The 12,573-nt window shown below is 36.6% G+C and overlaps 2 protein-coding genes across 2 annotated transcripts; both read right to left on the bottom strand.

Moving 5' to 3' along the window:
- Positions 1–2,265: 2,265 nt before the first annotated feature.
- LOC132144765 (sialidase-1-like) lies at positions 2,266–7,840 on the bottom strand. The gene is made up of 6 exons (XM_059555335.1): positions 7,657–7,840; positions 6,797–6,986; positions 6,431–6,693; positions 3,887–4,069; positions 3,550–3,769; positions 2,266–3,210 (listed from the first exon to the last, which is right to left on the bottom strand). Exons 1-6 carry the CDS (start codon positions 7,738–7,740, stop codon positions 2,990–2,992), a joined length of 1,161 nt encoding a protein of 386 aa, XP_059411318.1. The 5' UTR covers positions 7,741–7,840; the 3' UTR covers positions 2,266–2,989.
- Positions 7,841–9,565: 1,725 nt separating this feature from the next.
- LOC132145580 (sialidase-1-like) lies at positions 9,566–12,222 on the bottom strand. The gene is made up of 6 exons (XM_059556705.1): positions 11,980–12,222; positions 11,238–11,427; positions 10,895–11,157; positions 10,476–10,658; positions 10,096–10,315; positions 9,566–10,010 (listed from the first exon to the last, which is right to left on the bottom strand). The coding sequence occupies exons 1-6, from the start codon at positions 12,052–12,054 to the stop codon at positions 9,790–9,792; spliced, it is 1,152 nt and encodes a 383-aa protein (XP_059412688.1). The 5' UTR covers positions 12,055–12,222; the 3' UTR covers positions 9,566–9,789.
- Positions 12,223–12,573: the final 351 nt, after the last annotated feature.

Below are 12,573 nucleotides of genomic sequence, written 5' to 3'. Positions count from 1 at the left end.
TTTCAGTGGTTAGATAAAAATATGGTATTAGCTTGTTTTGGGTATTATGTTTTTGAAAGTTAGTATTACACTGAATACAATTATTATTATTTTTTTTTTTTTTTCAAAACACACCTTTGATTTGTCATTGTGATCCAGTGCATGCTTCATTGATTTCAGACTAACTCACACTAATCCATCAAACATAGACATAAAATGTGCTAAGTAGGGTACGCACACAAACACACACACACCCAAACACACAGCTTTCAGTGCCCATCAATAACAAGAAAACTGTCCTTGCAAGTAATTGTTTAAACATTTAAGCCAGATGAGTAAATGAGTGAAATTCTCCCCTCATCTTGCTTAAAGAGATTATTTATCATTACAATTATTTTAAATGATTTGTAATGTAAAATAAAAGAATACAGATCCACAACATATCAGAGCAACAAAAGTAGATTATAGATTATGTTCTGTAAAGGTAAAGTCTGACATCAACCTCATATAAAAATGTGGAGTGAAGTAAACAGAGCATTTAAGTGAAGGCAATGAAATATACATGAACTGAAATAGATTTGCATAGGAATGTGCTAAACACCCACAAGCATTTCACACACATTGTGTAATGTATCTTTTGATCATATTGTGGGGTGACATTTAAACTAAGAAATGAAAAACAAAATAATTGCTTATTTCGAATTTTGCTAATACTGTTTTAGTAATATTGCCGCCAAAATAATTTTAGAGAAGATTAGATGTAATGTATATATATATATATATATATTTATATTTATATTTCTGCTTTATATTCATAGTATCTGCAAACAACGATATACTGTAATAAAGCTGAAAGCCATTCAGTGATATACAATAAGATTATTTAAATCTAAGCCAGGACATCCTGGTTCTGATTACAGTTTATATTTGGAAAAATAATCAACAAAATAAATGTAAAGTATTTCTTTCTTACTGAATAGAATGTGACTTTATTGGATGAACATCATTGACAACATATTTAAGTTATATAATGGGCTTATAATTAATAATATGGGGTTAAAGTGCATGATCTGAGCTTTAATTTGAGGGTATTCTCGTCATAATTGTTGGAAAAGTTAAGGAATTGCTGCTCTTTAATATGTACATCCCCTTTTTCAATAAATAATTGGACAATTAACTCAAAAGCTGTTTCATGGACAGGCTTGGGCTATTCTTTAGTTATTTCTTAAGCAGGTAAAAGAGCTGGAGTTGATACCTATCTAAATCTGTATGAAAATTATGTCATTGTACAAATATGAACTCTCCCTTTGCGCCACCAGGTGGAGATTTCACTAATGAGTTTGTGTGACTACATGCATACTGTGAGGGAAAAAAAATGTCAAGCACAATCATTTTGAATAATTTTTGGTAGTTTTGATGCCATGAGCCAGTTTTGATAATCATAAATGTATACTAATTAATGATCAGTTTTAGCCTATTCAAAGACTTGTCACAGCACTCTTTGTAAGCCACTTTAAATAAAAGCGTCAGCTAAATGCATATCTATAAAATGTTAAAATATTGTAATAATGAAAAATGAGTACACATTTCCAATGTATGTAGGTAATAAAAGCTCAGACAAGGAGTGGATATATATTAGAAAGAACTAATTTAAGTGAATTTTGCTTAACAAAAAGTCAAATCTGCCAGTGGGGTAGGTAAAATATTATTAAAACAATAGTATTTTACTTACCCCACTGGCAGATATGTTTACTTATTTTAAACAAAAAATGCACTTAAATTATTTTTTTGAATAATTCATCTGACATTGATCTATAGATATTGTCAAGGCATTTACATTTTGACAGCCTAAAAATTTACTTTAGTCACATGAATGACTGTAGATAATTAATTAAATAAATGTACCGTATCCTAACTGTTTGAGCTTAAACAGATTTGTCATCAACATTATTTTTTACTAAAACAATATCCGGGGGACCTTTTTTTAAAGGGGTCATCAGATGCCCATTTTCCACAAGTTGGTATGATGTTTCAGAATCTTAATAAAAAGTCTGTAACATAGTTTGGATAGAATTTCTCAATGGTAGTGTAAAAAGCACATTTTATTACCTTGTAAAAAACAGCTCTTTTCAGAGCAAGCTGTTTTGAAGCATTTTCCTTTAAATGTTAATGAGCTCTGCTGACTCCGCCCCTCTCTTCCAGCTGCTGAGACATTATTAGGAAAGGTGATGTGCAAAGATTAATTGAAAAACCTTATACTCACTTCTTCTGGAGGTGAGGCTGGATCACGAATGATTTTTGCAAACATAGACCCATTTAGGTAGATTGGGGCGCATTCCCACTGCATCTTCAGCGGCTCAGATATCAGGAGTAAATGATGAATGTTATGTTCATTGTTACATCCAACAACAGAACACCTCAATCACTTAGGAGTCATTCTTGTCTTCATCTGCTCCAGCGGTGAAATAATGGTGGACTGATGACAGCTCACTCAGTCAGGGTGGGTCTAAGGTCTAGCAACTTTTTGGACAAACCATAGCACTCTGTAAAAGTCACCGGTAGTGTCCTGCGCGGGCACGAGGTCTTGCTTCCCCGCTGCTCTGTTCAGAGAGTGAGTGGAAGACGAGCAGCTCATTCCATTGACTGCACAGCAGCTGACAGTGAATGAACTGTGCTCGTTGAATTATGTAAATAAAAACTACTCTCTTTTGCTGCAGATTGCTGTGGTTGTTTGGGTTATCGTAGCCATCTGGAGTTTTATAGAGAGTCATTTTGAAGTTATAAAAAAAAAAAAAAAAATGCCAAAATAAATGTATACATATGTTTTTATTTTATTTTATATTTTTATTATTGAAGAAAGTGCTATTTATTTATTTATTTTGGAGGGGCAGACAATTAATTTGATTAAATAATAAAACCCATCTTCACCTAAATACTGATTTTCAAAAGTAAGCAACTTGATCAAGCTGTTTTTTCTTTCTAAAATGAATCAGCCCATCAATGACTTTCTTCACTGGTCGCTGTACAGGTCAATTTTCACAAGGGAGATGGACTCAAAATAGTCTTTTTGGCCTTTCTCATAGATGACATAGATGTATTTATGATCCACGGTTTCATTGCCTTTAAGTGACGTTATACATGAGTATCCACTTGGCCCGGCCCAGATCTTCAGAGTATCTTTCACCCATGATTTACCGCGATTCAGAGACCAGCGAAGGGTGAGGTTCACTCCTGAGGAAAACAACACCACAGTTAAAATAGCTTATAGCCACATGTACAAGCATGAATGAGCTATTACACATGCTGCTCTCTCAATGCACAGACAAAACCAAAGACATCAGAATCAAAACAACAGAAAGAAAAGATTTAGAATCAAGGTATGTGTAAATGGGTATATATATATATATCAAGAGTTCACAGAAAACCTGAAGAAGAAAGAAATTTGTTACTAAATCTTTCTCTCACAATACTACAGCACTGCACATTTTGGAGGTCTCCCTAATGAGGTGTCTTAAAAGAGAGAGCTCCATAATGTGCAGGACTCAGAAACACAGGTATCATCATGCTCACTGCTGTTAGCGTTGGCTGGGTTGGTGAAGTAAAGCACTCCTTCCTTCTCTAAAGCTCCAGCTGCAACCGCAGAATCCTCCAGTGTGTGATCAAACACCAGCTCCTCCACCGGCAGAGACTCTCCTCCATCCAGACTGCGTACAACAATGCGACAGCGGCAGTGGTAGTGATATTGGTTGCGCACATTAATCACGATGCTGCCGTCATCCAGCTCCACTGGCTTTGAGGAAACATAAGACAGAAGTCTGAAGATTTTATAAACTCTTCTGATCCATATTTCTGACACACTAAAACCAATGCAATCATTTCTAAAACAGAAAAGTGAAAGTTGACCTACCTGACACTCATCTGGTTCAAAGTCAAGGTCGTGTTTGCGCTGGTTGTAGGGAATGCTCTTCAGCTCAGCTCCGTATCTCCATGTGTTTCCATGATCATCACTCAGGATGCAGAACACTCCGTCTCCAGCCAAGCTGCCGTGGCCACACACCACCAGACGCCCAACTGCGGGCGGATGACGTTTCTGTAAGCACCATTAGATAAATACATAGCCTGAGATCACGAAGAATCATGAAGAAATTAGTATATTGCACAGTCTGTGGTATCTGTTTTATTTTAGATAGACTCAATGCTAAGTTGCAAGAAAAAACGAAATAAACTATAATAGGATGCTTTTTATGCCAGTCAGAATAGGTTTGGTTTAGGGATGGGACGATAACCGGTTTTATTGATAACCGTGATAAAATGTGCTGAAGGTTAGTAATATCGTTTAAAAATGAATTATCATTAAAACCGTGTTTGATTATCGCGGTTTTAATAACTCACTATTAAATCATGTCCAGCCAGCAACAGTCTGACGCAAGCGCAGCGCACAATGTTTTTTTTGTTTTTTTTCGAGAAGGAATGGCGAAAGTCAGTGACTTTTCTATGCTTCTACACTTTTCATTGTAAGGAAGGAAATGCCACAGAATTTAATCTTTCTTTAAATTAAGTGCATAGAGTTGCTTGTTTTATTAGTTGTTTGTTGATTATTAAATATAAAACTTGCTGAAATGTTTTCAGTGTGAGCATCAACTATTTTTGAACACTTTCATCTCGTTTCAACAAAACCGTGATAATATTGATAATCGTGATAATTTTAGTCACTATAATCGTGATATTAAATTTTCATACCGTCCCATCCCTAGTTTGGTTAGTCTCGCGTAGCCAGAAGGTCTAGGAACCATGTGCACTTTGAATAGCCAAGACCTGCCCAAGATGGCCATATGACTGACAGGTAAAGCAACCAATCACGTTTCATGTTGGGCCACATCACATTTAGGGGCATGGACCGGTGTGTAAAACAGTTTTTTAGTGACATATTTTAATGATTCTATGCTGCAAACTTCAAATATTTCACATACATATAAAATGCAACATTTAGTTGAACCTGATAAGCGCTCATCATCATAGTTGTAAACACAACAGATTTCTTCTTCCGTGAGGGGGTTTCGCAAACACAGCATCTTTGTTTTCAGGTGGAACGCTAAAGAACGCGACACACGTCTCTCGGAAATCATGTATAAATCAACCAATCCAACGCCGATTTCCAATTGATTTCCAAATTTCTGTGCCACTGCATCACACATTCAGTCATCGGTTCCTGGGCGTGACATCTGAGGCTGAGAAGATTTGGTAGGCAATTACACTAAAATATTATACTTATACAGTAGATAGACAACAGAAATCACTAAAATTTATTAGATGCATATAAAACTAATATTATGTATTAATAAACAAATGATCATCACAAAATGTGGGTTTTCCACTGTTTCTTTATGAATATTCCAGCACTTGTTGGGAGGATTCATGTTATCTGATACAGCCTCTATATAATAGTAATTTTAGTTTGCACTGTGTTTTGTCCTGTTTGCTTTGTTTCTTTTTTTTTTTGTCAAGGATGTGCGTTTGTTTGGTTACTAATTTTTTTTCACCTTTAGTTTTTGTATGCCCTGTATGTTTAGCCCCGTTTTTCAGTTCAGTTTTGGCTGGTCAAGATAAAGTGTTTGCTATTCTCAGTTCCCTTGTGATCACAAGTGTTTTGTTTCATTTAACAAATACACTGAGGGCTACCAGATCCTCGCCTCACTGCAAACAACCTGTGACACAATTAAATTATGTGATCAACGCACTCAAATTAATTTTCAAAACAAAATTCATAAGTTTTAAAAAATACAGCACACTAGGAACAGTTGCTGGTATTAACTGAACTAATGTTATACTTAGCAAAAACACACATATTTAAATTAATTATTTTAAACAATTTGTTTATATATTACACTTACATAATTACACTTTAATTTTAATTGAATAAAAATAGTTTCAACATTAATACATTATTAGTGTGCATTGAATGCATTATTACCAAATCGTTAAAAATATTTTGGTACTCTGGTAATTTTTGTACCATTATACTGCACATGCAGATGTGTCTAAAGGCATGAAAGTCACATTAGCAAAGTTTTGGTATAATATCGGTGGCAAAAAATGTACAATGTCTATTGTCAATAGTGTAGAGGTGCACAAAACACAGCTCACACTTCAAATCAAGTAGCTTTCTGTTGGTCATCATCGTAGTGAATTTCAATGACCACCTTGAACCTAATGCGAAATCTGCATAGAGAAATCATTTGCACTTATGTTAAATTCCAAAGCATGCAATTTCTTATTGAAATGACTGAATTTCATCCATGAAATTTCTCAGAACAATGAAAAATGAAAACATTTTCATAACCACATTCTGCCTGACAACTGGCCACTTATTGTAGCCACTGAGTCTATGGGACTTGTAAGTGAGGTGTAAACGAGGCACTCAGATATGAAATTAGGCATCTAAGTGGAATACTTGTATGCCGAAGCCAGGTCCAGGAAGAAAACTCATGAGCCCCAATTGAGGGTTAAGGTTTCGCGGGGCGCTCCAGGTGAACCCATCATCCAGACTCTGCACCATCATTGTGTTTGAGGGCTTGCAGTGATAACGGTGGAAACACAACGAGTAGATGACTATCACAGCGCCAGTCTCTTCATCCACAACGACCGAACCTAGATTCAGCCCATCTGCTAGATCACCATCGTCCACTATGAAGGAGGTGGGAGACCAGGTGGCTCCTGAGAATGTGTCAGAGGAAAGAGATGGTTGGAGAAGAAAATGGGAATGGAAACAGAATCTTGTCTTTCACCAAAAGAGCTAAGACAACTCAATCTGACACACCTCTGTCTGTGGAGCGTCTTAAAGCGATGAACTTGGCTCCAATGTCTTGGAAGGACAGTTTCCGGGCCTCTGCAAAAGCCAGCAGACTTCCCTGAGTAGTGAAGGTGAGCAGGGGAATTCTGTAGGTGTTCACTTCTCCAATTGCACCACTGACCCAGAGCAGCTGCTCATCGATGATAGCTGGATTGAGCTACATGTGAAAAAGTAAAGGAATAAAATGATACAGGTCACAACTATGTAATAAATAGCTAAATAAATAAACAAGCTGAGATGAACGAGGCTAGTTGCGTTTACTCTTGAAATACAAGTTCTGTGTAAGCACATACCAATGAGTCTTCACTACTGATACATTTTGAACAGTCCCTCCATTTTTGCTCAGGAAAATATTCAGATATGAGCAGTGTGATGAACAAAACATTAGCAACACAATATAACTGTTAGAGAAAACACACTTGTGTAAGTGGACTTTTGACCCAAACATGTATAGTTAAGTTACTCCTATATAAACTTCCTCTTGTCTTGTGACAAACAGCCACCTCACCTTGCCAAGTAAAGTGCAACTACCTTGCAAAATTAATGTGCTGTATTGTGGATTCATTCATCGTAATTTGATATTTCTAATCGTCATACACTCTTAAAAATAAAGGTGCTTTAAAATTTTCTTCAAGCGTTGCCATAGATAGAAGAATCGTTTTTGGTTCTACAAAGAACCATTCAATCAAAGGTTCTTTACAGAGACATCTATTTCTTACCATTTTATAATCTAAAGAAATTTATTTCGCCACAGAGAACCTTTTGTCAAACAGAAAGGTTCCAAATATGTTAAAGGTTGTGATTAAACAAAATCGTATTTAGCCTACCGTTTCATTTCGCGCAAACGCACACGACACCGTAAGAAGCAAAATCCGCAAAAGAGCGTGATTCATGGCGGCAAGTTTTGTCATGTCATGTGCGAACTACTGTATGTTTCCTGAAGGCTGTTTAAAGTCTACACAAGCGCTCGAGAGACGAGAGAACTGGTTTAACAGACCGGTTTAGCTGACAGTAATGATAAGCGCTAGGCACATCATAGACATGCAAATCTATCAGCTGCACCTTTAGACTTCATTTGACGAACCTACATGCACACCATTAGATAAATTGTCAAATATGGTAAATATTGACAAAAAGGTACATAAATCACCTGTTCAAATGAGTAAATGTATCTAAAATGTATTTCTTTATATTTGTGTGACGGATAAATCATGGCTGTGATAAGTGACAATCACAAAACAAACAAATCTTTTCCTTCAGGATTAGAGTTGACAATTTTACAAATGTTTTCATAAATATCTGACAGTAGGAACCTTATAAAAGGGTTATAAAAGGTTCTTTTTTTAAAATAACCTCTTCCTTCTTCCCTTAAAAAAAAAATATTCTTACTTTCGTATTATTGATATATTTATCAAAAGTGGAAGTACAGTTTTGTAATGTTACTTAAAAAAAATGTGTGAATCAGTGAAGGACCAGATAGACCCTGTGCAAGAACAGTGCATTTTGATTTCCATAAATATTTTAGGCAGCACAACAGGTTTCAACATTGATACTGATATTGATATTTGAATGATTTCTGAAGGATCATGTGACTCTGAAGACTGGAGTAATTCAGCATTGCATCACAGGAATAAATTACAATGATAAATGATATTCAGAAAGAAAACATTTGTCATACATCTTAATAATATTTTACAATATTTACAATATGTTTAATCAAATAACTACTGCCTTTTTTCTTAAGTGTGAGATGTTTTAGTCTCTATGAGTTATTGTGTGGGGACAGGTGGACAGAGTGATGTAACGCGTTATGAAATATAGTGCATTTGTGTTAAAAACCTTCTAATGGTCATCTCTGATTAATAAGTACAAATGCTGCCCAACTAAAATATAATGTCAATATAAAGCTTTATTCTTATTTGTCTTTTGAGACGGTTAGAACTAAAAGAAACAAGGAGTTACTGTATCAAAATAGAAATATTTATTGAACAACAAAATGTGTCCCTGTGTTGATGGGTTGAATCCAGCAAAAAAGTGTCAAAAAGGTCAAATATGTTAATATGAAATGTAATTAAGTGAAAGCCTTTTGGTTGATTTCTAACACAAACTTGCATGTACTATTTAAAATTCGCTTACAGTAAGATGTTACCAAAATAATTGTCTGACATCTAAATGTACAACATCTATTGCCACAAAAAGGCCAGACTGCATAAATAAAACCATTTAACCTGAAACACATGAATGACACAGTTCAATATAAAATGGGCTTTCCTGACTTTACAGTTGTATAATTTGGAGGACAAACACTGATTGCTTAGAGTGTCTATGGGTCTCAAACCCTTGTGTCTTTCAGGTTGTGCTAGTCATTTAGAGGCCTTCATTAATTTAAGCAACACCAGAGTTTGGAGAAACACCTCAAGATAATTCAAATGAAATCACACTTCTGTCTTCAAAACATTAATTCAAGACTTACAAATCAATCACCGTTATACAGCAGGAAACAACCATCTCAAGCTTCATGAAGATTCACTTCATTTACATTATTGAAAACAACACAAAAATAAAAGAAGAAATAAAGTGATCAGCAAGACAAACAGTGCCTGAGTGTTTTAAAAACCATCAAATAGTCCCCAAAACACATGCGCGACCAGCTGCACAAAGTTATTATGAGAAATTCAAGACATACAAAAAGTTTTGTGCTCTGACAGGTAAAAAAAAAAAAAAAGGTGTGTACAATCATGGTTGTTTTTGTATTATACTGCTGTATAGATCAATCTCACACTGAAGCAGGAAGTCTTGATTCTTTCTGGAGTGAAATTCATATAAAACACTTCTAGTGTAGACCAGATTTAATCAGAAGAAATGTAAAAATACTTCACATCAGGATGATACCTTGGCTTTCTCGCATTAATTTTAAAATTCCTAAATATCCCTTTTTCTTGGCTTTATTTATCTATACGTTATTTCCCTCCGTATAGATGGATTTTGACAAAAGAGATGGTCTCCCAGTAATCTTTATGGCCCTTTTCATAAATGACATAAATGTAGCTGCTGTCCTCAGGAGAATCTCCCTTGAGTGATGTCATAGAGGAATAACCGCTTGGCCCCGCCCAGATCTGGACAGCCTGCTTTTCCCATGACTTCCCATCAGAAAAGGACCAGCGAAGAGTTAGGTTGACCCCTGTGCAAGCAAATAACAATTAATCGTCCATGAATCTTTAATTGTGTTATTTGTGAGTAATGCTCTGTGAACTGCTCTTCCTCACTGTGCTGAGTGCTGGAGGGGTTGGTGAAGTACATCACTCCTTGTTTCTGCAGGGCTCCGGCTGCGACGGCGGGGTCGATCAGGGCTTTGTCAAACACCAGCTCCTCCACAGGAAGAGTCTCGCCTCCATCCAGACTCCGCACTATTATTCGACAGCGGCAGTGGTAGTTGTTCTGGTTGCGCACATGGATGACTATACTTCCGTCCTCCAGTTCCACTGGCTGTTAACGATGCGAGAGAGTGTGTCAAGTCAAAGAGGAAATTGTTTAAGATCAAGCCTAAAAAAAAAAGCTTGAAAATACTTTCTAGGGTAGAATTAAAGTACAAAAACGTTGTCTACTGTAGTAACACTTCAGTATGTATTGAGTTGTTAAATATTACCTGACACTCGTCCGGGTTGAAGTCCAGGTCTTGTTTAGGCTGATTGTAAGGGATGCTCTTCAGAGCAGCTCCATATCTCCAGGATGCACCATGATCATCACTCAGGATGCAGAAGACCCCATCGCCAGCAATGGATCCGTGGCCACACACCACCAGACGGCCCACATTGGGAGCATACCGTTTCTGTGAACACAGGCATATGATGGACTAAATGCACTTGAAAAAGGGTGGAAAAGTACCATGTCAGCTTTTTTTGTTCTCTTTTATAATCCAACACTTAACCACAAAGACAATAAAATAGTTTAGTAGTTTTATACAATTCAAGAAGTCATAACAGCATCATAAACAACAGGAAGTCATAAACCATGCTTTAGTTTTCCCCTGAAGGAGGAACAGAATGGAGACAATGCCAAACACACCTGTATGCCGAAGCCAGGCCCTGGAGCAAAGCTCTTCACCCCCAGCTCAACGGAGAGGTTTCGCGGGGCGCTCCAGGTGAACCCGTCATCCAGACTCTGCACCATCATGGTGCTGGAGGGCTTGCAGTGATAACGGTGGAAACACAACGAGTAGATGAGTATCACAGCACCAGTCTCTTCATCCACAACGACCGAACCTAGATTCAGCCCATCTGCTAGATCACCATCGTTCACTATGAAGGTGATGGGAGACCAGGTGGCTCCTGAGGGATATACGAAGAGATCGCAATTCAGTGTCATCTAAAACAGCCATCTATGACTGAAGCGGAGGTGGACGGCCCACCTTTGTCAGTGGAGCGTCTCAGCGCGATGAACTTCGCACCGATGTCACCGGAGGACATTTTCCTGGCCTCAGAGAAAGCCAGCAGACTTCCACGCGTTGTGAAGGTCAGCAGAGGGATCCTGTAAGTGTTGACCTCACCGGCTCCACCGCCGACCCACAGCAGCTGCTCCTCATATATCAGCGGGTCGATCTGTGGGGAATTACCACAGTAAAACAAAGGAACAACGATTTGAGTTATGAGAGATATTTCTTCCATATGAAAATCACATGACAAAACTATGCGACATAAGTGCAAAATATTCTAGGACAAAAAAGCATTTAACAGCAATATGCTGAAAATATTAATAAAGAAATTAAAATAATATAGAAGCATGAATAATAAATTAATCAAATAAACCCTCTAAAATAGACTACTTTACTGGTTCTTTCGCAGTGCTTCTGTAAGGAGCATTGGAGAATGTACACAATTTTTTTACTGGGGTATAAAAACACAAAAAGCAAGGGAAGATGTGATTTCATTTTGATTAATGAGATCTATTAACTAGCACATGTCAGTCAGGGCAGTGTTCTTTTGGTGAAAAAACACAAAATACTTGCATCATTAAACTTTAGTTCAGTTACACACTTTATTTTGCATGTACATGTTATAGTCAAACACATTACCAGCATGTATTTAATATCAATAAATTGCAGTCTGAGGACAGATCAGCACAATATCATGTGACAGAAGTCATGTATTTACCTGAGACTCGTCTGCTCGCGCGCCGGAGAGCACCGCGATCACAATCACAACTCCAAACTGGCGAATAAAATCCATTGAAATAACAAAAGTGAGCGACAGATATGACTGCAATAAGCAAATAAGAAACGACAATTTCCTGATTAAGGTGTTTATTTCCTTTAATAAGACGTGTGAATCCGGACGTATCTACATGGCAACAACACACGACTCACATCCTTGTCCATAAAGTCATGTGACTGCCCCCCACGTGACGCCAGTCACATGCCAGAGCAATTTACAAAAGAAAAAAAACAATAGAGCGGAAGTCGGAAATACTATTTTATTTTATTAAATTATTTAAAAACGTTTATTGTTAGAAATATAATGGCATAATCTTTGTAGACTCTGTTGGTTTTTATTTTTGGTTACATTTTATGAATAAACTACAAATATTTTCATTTTTTTGTATATTTATACAGCCTATATTATAGTTGTAATAGGCTATAATGCATTATACAAGATTATATGTAATAATTTTGTACGTGAAAATGTTTACATTAATTATTATTATTTTATTTACTAAAAAAAATGCGTTTCTGAGGCATTTGGCAGTAT

Source organism: Carassius carassius, chromosome 8 (genome assembly GCF_963082965.1).
Source record: "Carassius carassius chromosome 8, fCarCar2.1, whole genome shotgun sequence".
Lineage (NCBI taxonomy): Eukaryota > Metazoa > Chordata > Actinopteri > Cypriniformes > Cyprinidae > Carassius > Carassius carassius.
The sequence above is the reverse complement of the archived record's forward strand: the minus strand, read 5'-3'. Positions and strand labels throughout refer to the sequence as shown.